Source organism: Phacochoerus africanus, chromosome 10 (assembly GCF_016906955.1).
Source record: "Phacochoerus africanus isolate WHEZ1 chromosome 10, ROS_Pafr_v1, whole genome shotgun sequence".
Taxonomy (NCBI): Eukaryota; Metazoa; Chordata; class Mammalia; order Artiodactyla; family Suidae; genus Phacochoerus; species Phacochoerus africanus.
This window is the reverse complement of record NC_062553.1, coordinates 85,251,140-85,266,985: the sequence shown is the minus strand read 5'-3', so window position 1 is coordinate 85,266,985 and position 15,846 is coordinate 85,251,140. Positions and strand designations below refer to the sequence as shown.

General features: G+C 37.4%; 1 protein-coding gene across 6 annotated transcripts in view; it reads right to left on the bottom strand.

The window, feature by feature from the left end:
• INPP4B (inositol polyphosphate-4-phosphatase type II B) overlaps window positions 1-15,846 on the bottom strand; it is a 694,433-nt gene that overhangs the window by 201,707 nt on the left and 476,880 nt on the right. For all 6 annotated transcript variants that reach the window (XM_047798897.1, XM_047798899.1, XM_047798894.1 and 3 more), the window contains one exon: window positions 1,593-1,704. In XM_047798897.1, the coding sequence (XP_047654853.1) occupies window positions 1,593-1,704 (112 nt within the window). The remainder of the gene's footprint in view (window positions 1-1,592; window positions 1,705-15,846) is intronic.

The following is a 15,846-nucleotide window of genomic DNA, read 5'->3' as shown; positions in this document are numbered from 1 at the left end:
GTGAAACCTTTTTTTAAGTTCACATTACTAAGTCAGAAACATTATGTAGGACTTTGGTGGGGCATATTCCTGGGTATCAAGTTCTCCTTTGATGAACAGACCATGATTTAATGTGTGCTACCCCATAATAGCAACCTTGTAAAGGAGTCCAGAGGTGAGCCTGCTTTGAGAAAATAGAGATGGCTGGTAACAGATTCCCAACAGGCAGGGCAAGCCTACTTTAAAATGGGAAGTGCTTCAGCTCCTGGTCTCTTGGCACATTGCCATGGGTCCAGGCACAATCATCTCCCTACTTTTGCCCTTAGTTCATCCTGTCCCCATCCCCTTCACCCTCCCCACCTTCTTAGGCTACAGGGATAGGTAAGAAGCCTCCCTCCTTAATCCTGACATGGATGAATGCCAGGATGACTAATGACTAATAGGAATCTTACATAGAACTCCAAAGTTAACAAGGGCTGAATGACAGTTCCTAGCCACAAGACAGGAATCTTAAATAGACAATCTTAAGTGTCCATCTGCTGTGTAACTTCACAGTGGCCCTGACATCTGCAAGTAACCTGATTTAAACCTCAGGTCTCACTGGAATCTATTTGTGACCTGGGATATATTCTGAGGGAGAGTAGGGAACTGGGAAGAACAAGGTTTGGGGCGGCAGTCTTGGCAAGAACAACCTTTTTTTTTTTTCTTTTTTTTAAAGCAATTTAGATTTTTTTTTTGTTGGGGGGGGGGAGACAGTTAATGATTTGTTAACCTGTCTCCCCTGCAGATGTTTCCTTGATACCCAAAATCAAATGTGCTCCCAGATAAGGAACACTAAGCCAGAAAATAGGTCACATATATATTACCTTGTCATTAAAAAAAAATGTTTATTTAGGAAAAGGTAGGAATTCTGGCATAAAAACAAATTCATTTCCCTGAAAAAAAAAATTAACAGTTTGTAAGTCTACCCCCTGCGCCTCAATAAAATAGGCAATTGCATTCCTAAGACAGAACTTTAGACTTATATCAAGTTTCCCTTAAAGAAAGAAAGTAGAAAAAAAGAGTAAAAATCCCAGACATTGATGCTATGTACTGAGGCTTTGATCCTGGGCTTCCTCTTCCTTATACCACTTCCTGCTTCTTTCTCTGCAATTTCATAAGGCACAAAGCTATTGAATCTGTCCCCCTTCATATAAAAATGAAATCCAAATTCAAACTGCCTCTCTTTTCAAAGGGAATTCTGAGAAGGGAGAAGTGGTTACTTTGGGCAGCGGGCCTCCCAGAACCTTCCCATCTCACAGAGGGTTAATTTCGGCAGAAAGCAACAGCCATCAATACCTTTATTCTACCTGAAAAGAGTCTGTGTCAACATGGGAGCCAGCTGCAAAGAGAAAGGTGTTTTGAATGGTGCACAGCTTTGCATAGTTCCATGCAAATTGGCCGTCTGGTTCAGAGATGAGACCCACTCAAGGTTCTCCAAATCCAAAACTCATTTCCCATTTAGCTTTTGAATAATGAGATTTCAAACCCCACAGAGGTGCTGGTGATTCAGACACCTGGCAAAGCTGATCATCTCTAATTCAATTTTTGCAGTGAGCTGAGAGCGAGCCTACCTTTTGTCCCTGCACATCTGTCGTGATGTGGTCGGCTTCCCCATCCTCAATCTCCCCCATCTTCACGACAGAGACTTCTATAGTGCCAACAACTTTGCCACCATCTGAGGTTCTGCAACCAAAAAGAATAAAATAAAATAAATGAAAGGGAAGGATAAGAATCTTCTTTTTCCTGAAAGTATGTCCAAACGTTTTGCTTCTGAAAACCACCAACATTGCTTTTTACCTGCAGTGGTTATAATAAAAACAAACAAACAAAAAAACCTGCTTGGAACACACTGAAACATGTTAAGAGTGTTGGTGTTGTTTTTCATCGCAAAAGAAAATGAATCATGAATTTGTGCAGTAAGTACACGGACTGTTAAAAACTACCCACGAACGTAAAACCTTCTCAAGGCTCCCAGGAGTGACCACTAGTTTCATGACTGAAGTTCCTATCTGACAACTTCATGTCTGTAACAGAATAAACCATGGCTTCTCTCTACCAACTGTGTGAGATATTGTACCCATCTATTATAGAAATTACAGCTTAATAAAACAGAAAAGAGTACAAATATCCCCATATTCCTCAATGATCTGGCCATTGGCTATAAAATCTGATTTTGCGCCTTTTCCCTAGCATCATTCTTCTGTCTCAGAGACAAAGTAAAGAAGTTTTCTCAGCAAACATAAGACAGTTACAGTACATACAGGGCAGAAATTAACCATTAAGATACTTTGGGATGACCCAATACTTTTTCTGATAAAGAAACTTAAACTGAAAAAGATAGGAAGATGTATCCATAGAAGCAAATTGGCAAAACCAGAAACCTAGGTCTGTATCTTTTTTTGAAAGTCTGTTGGTCATTAAACAAATCTTCTCTACTTAATAATCATGATAATTTTGTTAAAGACTTTCATCATCATTACTGTTCTAAATACACAAATTTTGTGGTTGACAATAATAATGAAAACCAAAAATAAAATTAACAACCAACATCCTTTAAGATTCTCCAATTTTCGGGAGTTCCTGTTGTGGCGCAGTGGTTAACGAATCCGACTAGGAACCATGAGGTTGCGGGTTCGGTCCCTGCCCTTGCTCAGTGGGTTAACGATCCGGCGTTGCCGTGAGCTGTGGTGTAGGTTGCAGACGCGGCTCGGATCCCGCGTTGCTGTGGCTCTGGCGTAGGCCGGTGGCTACAGCTCCGATTCAACCCCTAGCCTGGGAACCTCCATATGCCGCGGGAGCGGCCCAAGAAATAGCAACAACAACAACAACAACAAAAGACAAAAAAAAAAAAAAAGATTCTCCAATTTTCTTTTCTGAGCAAGAAAATGTACAGAATAAATGGTGGCATTATGTCATGGGAACACTGTAATACATAATGTTTTTCTTCCCTTAAAATTTATTTTGAAGATAGGTAGTAAGTCACCCATTGGTGTAGGGTGTCGCCATAACTTCTAAGCCTAATTGACTAATATTATGTGACATTTCATTTTATTTAGTCATTTCTTAAATTTGTTTGTAACTTTAATCTGAATACAAAGGCATTTTTCTTTCAACCGATTTCTTCAAAATGTCACTATTTTATTATTAGAGGTGTCAGAAAAGAGGAATAGGAAAATCAGTATACATAGTTTACTAAAATGCTAATTAGAATAATGAAGGAGTTAGAATAATAAATTAGGGAGTTCCTGTTGTGGCTCAGTGGAAAAGAACCCAACTAGTATCCATGAGGACTCAGGTTTGATCCCTGGCCCCGCTCAGAGGGTTAAAGGATCTGGCACTGCCATGAGCTGTGGTGTAAGTCACAGACCTGGCTCAGATCCTGAGTTGCTGTGGCTGTGGTGCAGGCCAGCAGCTGTAGCTTGGATTCGCCCCTTAGCCTGGGAACTTAATATTAAGTGAAAAGGAAACTAACTGTTAATAGATCATTGGAAGTTTTTCTCAAAATGTATACAGTGCAAATTTAAACACATCTTTTGAGTTATACTTTTAAGAAAACCAAAATAGAAAAATTCTCATGACATATACATAGCTAATGTCAAAATGTAATAAAATAAAGATTATGCACATAGAGAAATAAAAGTGATTTACTTAAATAGTGTATTCAGATTCCTACTAAAACATAAAATAAAATGCTTCTTGGTGATTTTTAAATCAGTGGATATCAGAATATTGACTCAATTATTTTAAATTAATATAGAAAACTTTCAAAGAAGATGCATATACAGATGATGGTACAAACCATGATTTTGTAAAAAACTGTGTTAGCCTCCAAACGTGGGATGATTTTAATAATTAACTATATACTATTTTCCCACTTGAAAATGACATAACAAGTCATCATAAATCACTTGAGATATGTCCATACAATGCTTCAGTACCTGATAGTTAAATAGTTTTTAATAAAAGCCCTCACTGGCACTACTCATAGTTTTTTCTAGAAATTTTAGGACTTCTTTTTCCCCGAAATTGACCATCAATAATAATTAAAGGCACCCTTTTCTTCTCCTGGGCATTGTTTAGAACGTTTGCTTGAGCAAACTGAGATTAATTTCTAGATCTATAAAGGCTGTGTATAACTTTCCAATTTTTTTCATTGAACTAAACCAAATAACATCATAGGGATTTGAAAGAGAGGACAGACTCTCCCAGCCTCTTCCAGGGCTGGGTAAAAAACCAGTACAGACAATCATGGTTAAAAGTATAAACTCAGGTGTCTCGGTTATCTGCTAGCTTCATGACCTTGGACAAGGTATGTAATCACATGAAACTTCTTTGGTAAAAAGGAGATGATAATTTTGTTGTAAGGGTTAAATTGCGACATGACTTATGTAAAGTTCTCAGCATAATGACTGACAAGATAAATGCTTCTTCCTTCTCCCCCACCCCTTCATCCAAGCAGTAGAGGTAGCAGCATCAACAGAACTGCTATTGTCATTAATACATTATATTTAATTCAATTCTCTTCAGAAATTCCACTAACACTGGCCTCTAAGACTATAGGAAAAGACGATAGGATTTCATGGCACATGCATTTCAAGAGCAATTAAGTGCTCATTAGAGACACAAAGAGTTAACAATGGTAGATAGAGTTAGTAATGGCAGATGACGGTATAAAGCTTACGTTCCTAGTAGTGCAAAGAACACAAATTTATAACTAATTACAATGCAAGTGAACTTTACAAAGTGCCAAAGTTAGATGATGAAGCAATGCACTCTGGGAGTATGGGAGTAAGCTTCTGAACAATAGCTTATTTATTCCCTTAAAAAAAAATATCGAGGAGTTCCCGTCGCGGCTCAGCGGTTAACGAACACGACTAGCATCCATGAGGACATGGGTTCGATCTCTGGCCTTGCTCAGTGGGTTAAGGATCCGGCATTGCTGTGAGCTGTGGTGTAGGTCACAGATGTGGCTTGGATCCCGAGTTGCTGTGGCTGTGCCGTTTCGATCCCTAGCCTGGACCTCCATATACCGTGGGTGTGGCCCTAAAAAAAAAAAAGACAAAAACCGAAACCAAACCAAAACAAAAAATATCTGGCTACTTTTTAAATGCAGACATGTCTTGTTGTATTGTATTTTTGCTTTGTTGAGCTTCACAGCTATTATGTTTTTTACGAATTGAAGGTTTGTGGCAACCCTGCATTGGCACCATTTTTCCAAAAGCATTTGTCCCCTGTGTCTGTGTCGCATTATTTAAAGCATACTAGAGGGATTCTAAAACCTTTTTTTTTTCTTTTGCATTAAAACGCTCTAAGTACCCTAAGCATGCTTCTTCATCAGAGGTTTGTGGGAGATAGAATGGGAAATTTAGGTTATAAACTGAAGAAGTGACTCCAGACACCCCAAAGCCTGGTTTATTCTGTCAGTGAATAGCAACATGATATGTAGAAGCCATCCCCTATTTATTCTGTGACAATTTACTCCACACAAAGCCTGGATACTCAGCACTTCTCTTCAATCAGGAGAGTCACAAATGAAATAACAATTTCATGTTTCCAAAGGCTGTTTCAAAGGTGATTTCCTAGATATTTAGGAAAAAAAATTCCCTCTTAAATGATTAATGATGCTTTCAAAGGTGAATCACCCATTAAGGTTCAGGAGGCAACTGATAATTGCTTAACCATCATTTATCACTAAAATTCTACCGACTTTTATCTAACGGAAATTCATCCTATCTGTGTGGGAGATATATTAAAGAGACTTCTGGGCTAGGAATCAAGAAATTAAAGTCCTCCTTCCAACTCAACTGCTCACTAGCTCTATGACCAACACCGCATAGCTTCAATTCTCTGGATTCCAGTTTCCTTTACTGCAAACCAAAGAGTTGGTCTCTGGCAGCTATCATGTCAACACTCAAGCCTTAGGCTCTGTCTAGGCTGGAATTCCATCATATGATTCCATAATAGGCATCATAGGTTATCATGGGCTGATACAATTGGGAAAAGTCTTAGGCATATCCAACCTCCTCCTCTTCCCCCACCTTCCCTTCAACTTTTCCCCCAAACAAATGAAACAAACCAATTCATGCCAAACCCAGGAAGTAACTTAACACTTACCATCAAATCCAAGGGCCAGTTTTTCTTACAGTATCCAATGTATACATACATAGATATTTTACTACCATTATGGCAATGTATCTTGGTATTTTCACAAGGATCTAAATTTGAACTAAGAAACAAAAGCAATCTTCATAAACTTTCCTAGCAAGTTATATGGCAATAAGGACAGGCTACAGTAATAAATAACTATCTCAAGCCATACAGAAAAAAAAAAAAAAACTATGTCATTTCAAATAGTCTCTTGCCAGGTCATTACAGCCACTTAATGCAAAGAGCTGTTAGATGAGTAAAAGATGAATAGTTCATGGCAGCTACATTATTTCAATCACAACATCAAGTTCCTATTTCCCTGAGCAGATACATTTAAATATTTAAGCATGCCAGCAAGATGGAAGATAGAGAAGGGAAAAAATTTCAGTAAGGCAAATCTACACTTCCTTATCACTTAGATTTTTGTCATGCATAATACATTAGTGATTAAGGTTCTTTAAAATCTTCCTTTAAAATAACTCCCCTAATGCTTCCTGATGAAATATGCAATCTCACAGGCTGAAACATACACACATTTCTGAAAGAGGGGGTGTGAAACAGTCTTCTAACAAAAGGCAATGTAATGATACTTTTCCTCTAAACTTTTTCACCACCTACTGAACCCTCCTTAGTAAGGGCTAAAGGAAACAAAAATCCTATGGAAATGTTAAACAGCAACATGTAAATAACTCTTCTCTTTTGGAAATGTCGCAGAGATACAAATGACTCTGTAAACATCCAGGGAAAAACCATCATTAGCACTGTCAGTCTTTGTGAATATAAAGTAGTTGTGGTACGAAGCACAGGAATCTCATCTGTAAGACATGCCTTGCATTAACTCATCAAGCCATGTAACTGGGAAATGAAAATCTCACCTGGACAGAAAAATAAACAAAGGCCTAAGAAAACAAATGGAGTTAGTGAGTGAATGAGCACTCTCTGACATCTTTCTGGTGAATATATTTACCTGGCAGTGCTAGATTTCCTTTAGCCTCACCCAAGTGAGAGTTCTGTTTAAGTACACATGGCTAAACACATCTCTATTCTGCCTGGAATTCACAAATGTCAGAAGCCATATAATACTTTCAAACTCATTCTCAAATAAAACTTTTCAGTAGTTCTTAATATTATAGCTTACACACTCTCAGGTATAGTAGGTATAGTCCTTGGCTTGCTCCTCTTTGGTCATTATAACATTGTCTCCAGAAATTCCATCCATTATCTTGGGATTCGATTATCCCATCTACAAGGATCTACCACAATTCTATATTCCCTACTCTGACCTGATTCCCTGTTCTAGGAGTCCCAATTCTTTTTGTCCTGGCACAACTGTACATTCTATCAGCTTCATCCTCTCCTTAAACCCCAGCTCACATCAATATATATCATTCTCCAAAGACCAAAACCACAGAATACTCCATTTCTACCTGTGCCCAGTCCCCACCATCAAATAAGTCACTAAACTCTACTGATCCTTCCTCTATATCTCTTTCACATGTCCTCTTCCCAATGGCGACATCCCAAGGGGTTTCATCAATTATCTTTCATTACACTTGAAGAACCTAGTTCTCATCTTCCAGTATCTTTCTCTTCCATCCCACCCACGTCAGGTTTTCTTAGAGCCCTGTTGTCACTATTTTGCTTTCTTTTCTCTGTAAAAATTCCTTAGACATGGCCCAACGCCTACCCAGAGATTCTGAAGTATAACCGGGTTTTCAAGACCTTATATCAGGACTTGTTAAAGGTTATTTATGGACTGCTCAGTATTTTTGTTTCAAACAGATCCATGTCATCACATGCCATTAAATTATGGAGTACAGTTTAGTAGAAAGTAGAGAACTTTGAGTGACACCATCCTTGGTTATGGTGTTGGTTCTTTATACTGAAAATTATGTAATCATAGACAGGCAACTTAGCCTCTATAAAAATTTACCAGCTATAAAATATGAAGGTAGCAAATAGTTCTATCCATCTCATAAGGTTTACGGGTCCAAGAATAAAAGATCTTAAGTTTAAATATAAAAAGGCTCTTGTGTGTAATAAACTATAATGGAAACGAATCTGAAAACAAGAATATATGAGTGTACATGTATAGCTGGATCACTTTGCTGGACACTAGAAACTATCACAACATTGTAAATCAACTTTAAAAAATGCTTTTGTGTTTGGTAATGAGCACCACTGGTATACAACCTGGGCCATAAAGCTTCAAGAACACATCATAGATATGCTGACTATCAGTTATTCAGACTAATTGGCTTGTAGATTCCTCTTTACTGCTGAGAACAGTACTATCCAAATATGAGTAATTCTTCCAATATTAATAAACTAGAGAAATCTTTCCCTCATCATGATTCTCTTGAAAATATATATAGTGAGTTATACTTGGAAATGTGATTCAATAGTAAATGCAAAGTATGAATTATCTTTTTGAAGGTAAGAAATAGTCTGTCAGCAAGGTGAGAAAACAAGATTGGCATCTTGGAAATGTCCTTACCAGGATTCGCAGGCAACCTGAAATTACATTCAAATTAATAGCATACCATCATCTGCCTATTGGTAGATGAGATGTTGCAAGTAAGAGAAAGTAAGAATCCTCTCCCTTCTCGTACCCACTGGGAGGAAGCTATAAAACCTGGACAGAATGCACTGGGCAGCTATTTGAGGATTCAAGGTAAATAGTGCCAAGTATACTGGGGAGAAAAATCATAATTTTAAATACCACTGAACCAGCATTAGTATGCCCATTTTCTCCCCTGGGATGTCATGATCTAGAACTCAGCAAAACCCCAAGCCCAGAGAAGATCATGGGGCAGATAGAGAAAGCTCCAGGAGAAGCCCTCTAGTTCTGGCTCAAAGAACAGAAAATAGGTCTCCTAACACTCAGAAGAATGATGAAATCACTTTTCTTTTTCCTGCTCTCTTGGGTCTCAACCTCCCAGTAATTCAGTGGTGGCAGCCACAAAAGTGATAGCAAGGAGGAACTGAAGGAGCCTAAAATTATGAGGAAGGGAAAGATCCTGATTAAAGCTATGATCCCAAGGGTATGGTGAATGCCCCTTCTACCTTTCTCTATTCTACCTCTTGGTTCCAGAAAAGAATGCACTTGCATGGCAGAGAATGGAAAATAAACCCCCAGCTTTCTGGATGAAGGATCAAAAAGAGAAGCCTCAGGAAACAGAAATGTGCCAGGGAGAGTGTGGAGAGGAAGGAGCTGAGGAAGGACTTAAGGTTGTTCAGGAACTTCTGGGCTAACCCCAAGCTATGTGGGCATGGACCTAAACAGTGTATCAGACACTCTGAGAAATAATCTATGGGCTACATCACCCCCCAGGTCCCAGACTGCCGACTGGGTGATAAATCTGAAGGACAGTTATGAATAACACTACAAAGGTTTTGAAAACAGAAGTGATATTGAAACTACCAGGTTTCACAAGACACAAGGTCGACCTACAAATATATAGCAATTAACAATTAGAAACTGAAATTTATAAAAAGATCATCTACAGTAAATCTAAAACAAAGTGCTTAGGTATATATCTAACAAAATGCACAAGATCTATATGCTGAAAACTACAAATGTTGAGGAAAGAAATTTTGTTAAAGCCTAAATAAATGGTGAAACTAACTGGGTTCACGTATTGGAAGACTCAATAAAGATGCCAGTTCTCCCCAAATTGATCTACAGATTTAAGGCAATACCAATTAAAATCTCAGCAAGATTTTTGTCCATATTGACAAGCTGATTCAAAAAGCTATAAAGAAAAGCAAGGTAAAGAGAACAGCCCAGGTAATTTCAGAAAGAAGAATAAAAATGGAGAAATTGCATGCACTAATTTTAAGACTTAATCTAAATCTATAGTAATCAAAAAGTGCATGATATCAACAAAAGGACAGATGTATTAAAAAATGAAACGGAATACAGAGGCAAATATGGCCAATTTTTTTTTGACAAAATTACAGTCAATGCAATGGAAAAAGAGTAGTCCTTTCAACAAGTGGTATCAGATCAATTAGATATCCATTTGGGGGGAAAATGAAACTTTACTTAATTTTGCAAATGAAACAAAAGTTAAAGTCGTTCATAAACCTAAACGTAAAACATAAAAATATAAAACTTGGAAAAGAGACAAGGGAGAAAATCTTCATGAACTGGGATTGGTCAAATTGTTCTTAAATATGACACCAAAAGCATGATCCAAAATAGAAAAAAATTGAGAAACTGCATCAAAATTGACAACTTTTGCTTTGTTTTGTGAAAGACTGTTACATGAATGAAATGACAACACTGACTGGAAGAAAACACTTTCAAATCCTATATTTGACAAAGAACTTGCATCCCCAATACATCAAGAGCCCTCAAAACTCAACAGCAAGAACATGAGCAACATAATAAACAGGAAAACAAAGTTGAACAGACGTGTCTAAGAAGAGGATATACTGATAACAAATAGCCCGTGGAAAACTGTTCAACATCCCTGGCCGTTAGGGAAATGAAAATTAAAAGCATTATGAAATGTCACTCTATACCTCAAATGGCTGGTGAGGAGGCAAAGCCACTGAAACGCTCAGACTCTGCTGGTGGAGAAAAGAGCACAGGAGTTTCTTACAGAACTCAACACACACTTACCACATAACTCAGAAATTCCAATCCTAGGTATTTACCCTGAAAAATGAAAACTTAGGATCCCAGGAAAACCTATGATGAATATTTTAGCAGCTCCATTTATAATCACTCAAAACTGGAAACAACCCAAATATAGTTTAATATGAACGGTGTCACTAACTGTGGTACAACCACATCATGGAATACTACTCAGTAATTTTTTAGAAATCTGTTATTGATAAATGTAACACCTTGATGAATTTTAAAGGCATTCGACGAAAAATGAAGCCAGCCTCAAATAGGAGTCAATGAGTTTCTCAAAAAGCATTTCTCTGTGGTGATAGAGAACAAAAATTGTGGTTGTTAGAGGTTGGTGTGGGTGGAGGCATGAGTCAAAGGTGCAAGAAGAGGGAGTTTCTCAGTGATGATGGAACAGTCCTGTATCCTGGTTCATGTGGTAGTTATAAGAATCCATACACGTGTTAAAATTCATAGAACCGTACAACAGTGAAAAGTCAATTTTACTGAATATTAATTCATACAATAGAATAAAGGAGAAAGGACATAGCCATTTTCTATGATAATGAATTAATAATACACTAATAGCCATTTGATCTGGGAATATAAAACCAAATTACTAAAAGGTTATTCCCATCCATGTGAACAAAACCTAATTTCTGGCAACATTTATTTGTAGAGGTAGAGGCAAGTGTCAATTGATCCCATGCTCCTATGCCTTCAAAATATCTTCTGACATAGAAATGGCATGTGTGAGAGGAAAGTTTTCCACCCTAACAGCAGAAGGTATTTCATCAGAGACTGGAGAGGAAAATGCTCTTGTAGGAAGTGTTATGAATTTTCCAAGCCAATGACTCTTGTTTATGGAATTAAACCTACTGGCCACCCACTGTCTGAATTTACTCACATTTAGACCCACAAGAGAAAAACTACTGCTAAGGACTTTTGTTAATTTATTTTATTATGTTTATTTGTTATTTGAATTTTAAGAGAAAAAAATACTGAAAGGAAAAGAGCAGTATGTGTGTGTGTATATAATATATATGCATATATATGTACATATATGTGTGTGTATATGTGTGTGTGTATGTAATATATATGCATATATATGTACATATATGTGTGTGTATATGTGTGTGTGTATATATATATATGCACACAAATATAAAGCAGAGACCATTGAAAGGAAGGTGATAGTAACAAGAAAGGAGTTCTAAGAGGTTAGACATAGATTGCTGGGGAAAAGCAACTTAAGGCAGATTTTTTTTTATTTTTTAAATTTATTTATTTATTTATTTTTTGTCTTTTTGCTATTTCTTGGGCCGCTCCCGCGGCATATGGAGGTTCCCAGGCTAGGGGTCCAATCGGAGCCGTAGCCCCCAGCCTATGCCAGAGCCACAGCAATGCAGGATCCGAGCCGCATCTGCAACCTACACCACAGCTCAGGGCAATGCCGGATCGTTAACCCACTGAGCAAGGGCAGGGATCGAACTCGCAACCTCATGGTTCCTAGTCGGATTCGTTAACCACTGTGCCACGACGGAACTCCAGAATTTTTTTTAAAGCAAAAAATATATAGACATTTTTAACACCAAATACAAACAATCTTGACAGACAGTTAAGCACTTTTTTTCTTACTAAAAAGATGGACATGCTCCTACAGCAGAAACTCTTTACAGAATGGTTTGCAAATGGCAAAAAAATAAATAAATCAAAATATTCTAAGCCACTATGAAAAAATTCCAAAGATAAGAGGCATGGAGGATTAGAGGATTAATTATTAAATAATGAGTATCAAATACTACCGATGGGTCAATATTTAATATTTAAATTTTGAATTATACAATTTTACAAGAATATTTTTGTGCTTTTGGATTATATATATATTTTGGTCACACCTGCAGCATATGGAAGTTCCTGGGTCAGGGATCTAATCTGAGTTGCAGCTGTGACCTATGTCTTTAAACCACTCCTCAGCAACAACCGGAGCTGCTGCAGAGGAAAAAACTGGATCGTGAATCCTCTGTGCTGCAGTGGGAACTCTAAGATTTTCTTTTAAAGATAGAAATAAAAATTCAAAGTTGTGTAGTATCTGAACATAACTTTATAATATAACATATTTCAAACCTATGTGGTAAGAAATTAATTAAACTTTAAATTGTACAAATGAGAAATGCACTCTGAAATATTATTTTACTTAATTGCATTTAATTTTTTCTTTACATTTTTTCTATTATTTTAATGATTTTTATTTTTTCCATTATAGCTGGTTTACAGTGTTCTATCAATTTTCTACTGCATAGCAAGGTGACCTAAGTCACACATACATATATACATTCTTTTTTCTCACATTATCATGTTCCATCCTAAGTGACTAGATACGGTTCTCAGTGCTATACAGCAGGATCTCATTGCTTATCCATTCCAAAGGTAATACTTTGCATCTATTAACCCCAAATTCCCAGTCCATACCACTCCCTCCTCCTCCCTGTTGGCAACCACAAGTCTGTTCTCCAAGTCCATAATTTTCTTTTCTATGGAAAGGTTCATTTGTGCCATATATTAGATTTGAGATATAAGTGATATCATATAGTATTTGTCTCTCTCTCTCTCTCTCTTTTTTTTTTTTTTTTTTTTTTTGCTTTTCAGGGCCATACCTGTGGCAAATGGAAGTTCTCAGGCTAGGGGTCAAATCAGAGCTGCCGCTGACGACATATACCACAGCCACAGCAATGCTGGATCCTAGCCGTGTCTGTGATCTACACCACAGCTCACAGCAATGCTAGATCCTTAACTCACTGAGGCCAGGGATCAAACCTGCATCCTCATGGATACTAGTCATATTCATAACCCTATGAGCCACAATGGGAACTCCTGGGTTTATTTTAAATTTTTTAGGTATTAAGTTAAAGTCTGTTGGTTTTTTTTTTTTTTTTCTTTTGCCCCACCTGCAGCATATGAAGGTCCCAGGCTAGGGGTCTCATAGGAGCTGTAGCTGCCGACCTATGCCACAGCCACAGCAGCACCAGTTCCGAGCCGCATCTTTGATCTACACTACATTTCACAGCAATGCCGGATCCTTAACCCACTGAGTGAAGCCAGGGATCGAACCCCCAATCTCATGGTTCCTAGTCAGATTCATTTCTGCTGTGCCGTGATGGGAACTCCAAAGTATGTTGGTTTTTAAAATAATTTTTTTCCGTGTGTATATATACCACATCTTCCAATCATCTGTCGATGGACATTTGGGTTGTTTCCATATCTTGGCTATTGTGAATAGTGCTGCAATGAACATGTGGGTACATGTGTCTTTTTTAAGGAAAGTTTTGTCTGGATATATGCCCAAGAGTGGCATTGCTGTGTCATATGGTAGTTCTATGTATAGTTTTCTAAGGTACCTCCATACTGTTCTCCATAGTGATTGTACCAGCTTACATTCCCACCAACAGTGCAGGAGGGTTCTCTTTTCTCCACACCCCCTCCAGCATGTGTTATTTGTGGACCTATTAATGATGGCCATTCTGACTGGTGTGAGGTGGTATGTCATGGAAGTTTTGATTTGCATTTCTCTAATAATCAGGGATGTTGAGCATTTTTTCATGTGCTTGTTGGCCATCTGTGTATCTTCCTTGGACAAATGTCTATTCAGGTCTTTTGCCCATTTTTCAATTGGGTTGTTGGCTTTTTTGCTGTTGAGTTGTATAAGTTGACTGCATATTTTAGAGATTAAGCCCTTGTCAGTTACATCATTTGAAACTATTTTCTCCCATTTTGTAAATTGTCCTTTTGTTTTCTTTTTGGTTTCCTTTGCTGTGCTAAAGTTTGGGGTTAACAGATGCAGTCTATTGCCTTTGGGATGGATTAACAATGAGATTCTGCTGTGTAGCACTGGGGACTATGTCTAGTCACTTATGCTGGAGCACGATAATATGAGAAAAAAGAATGTATACATGTATGTGTAACTGGGTCACCATACTTTACAGTAGAAAATTGATAGAACACTGTAAACCAGCTATAATGGAAAAAAAAATAAAAATCATTAAACAAAAAACAAAATAAATACAGTTGAGGAGAATCATCAAAAATAAATAAATGAATAAAATACAAAAAATTTAAATGAACTGCTTAAAAAAATAAAATAATCTTTGCTTTATTCTCCTCTAATATGACAACATTTTGAGGAAAAAAGTTTCCAAAATTATAAATTTCCATGAAACTATAAAAATAAATTCAAATAACAGAAAGTATCAATTCACTTACAAGCCCTCTTCCATGTACAAGGGTACAATAGAGAACAAAATGAAAATCCCTGCCCTCATGGAGCTTTAATTCTCATGGTAAATGATACATCTGAATATGCTAAGTACCCTGTAGAAAAAGTAAGCAAGGTAGGTGAGTGCTGGGTTGTGGCTGCTACTTACAGTCAGTAAGTACACATATGTACACATACATATGTATATACACACACATATATACATATATAGTGTGTGTGCATGTGTGTACTAGGAAAAACCTAACATGATGCTATTTGAACAGACAACTAAAGGAAGTAAAGAAGTGAGCCATATATCTTTCTTAGGGGAAGATCTTCTAAAGCAGAATAAGCAGATGGTCCAAAGATCTTGTAGTGAACAGTGTCTTCCATATTCAAGGAAGAGCAAAGACCCCATTGTGGCTAAAGCTGGGTAGGTGGGGTGAGAAGACTAAGTCTGAGAGGTAGACTTCATAAGACAATCATAAGAGACAAAGTAGAGACAGTTCTTAAAATGCTCCTTCTATAAAGAAGAATAGGGTAATGGAGCATAAGTTAGAAGAAGATGTGGGAGATTCAGTGGCATTATTTAAATAATTTATGATATACGAGGAAATAGGGATAACTGCTGGAATGACATTTTTGGATAGGTGAGAAGAGGTGGAATGTAAACCACAAATGGAGACAACTTTAGACACAAAGCAGAATTTACCTAGAGTAACAGGCAGAAAGGCAAAGTAGATGCTGGTAGGTTGATCAACACAGCGTGGGAAATCATCACATTCCTCTTCTCAGTGAAACA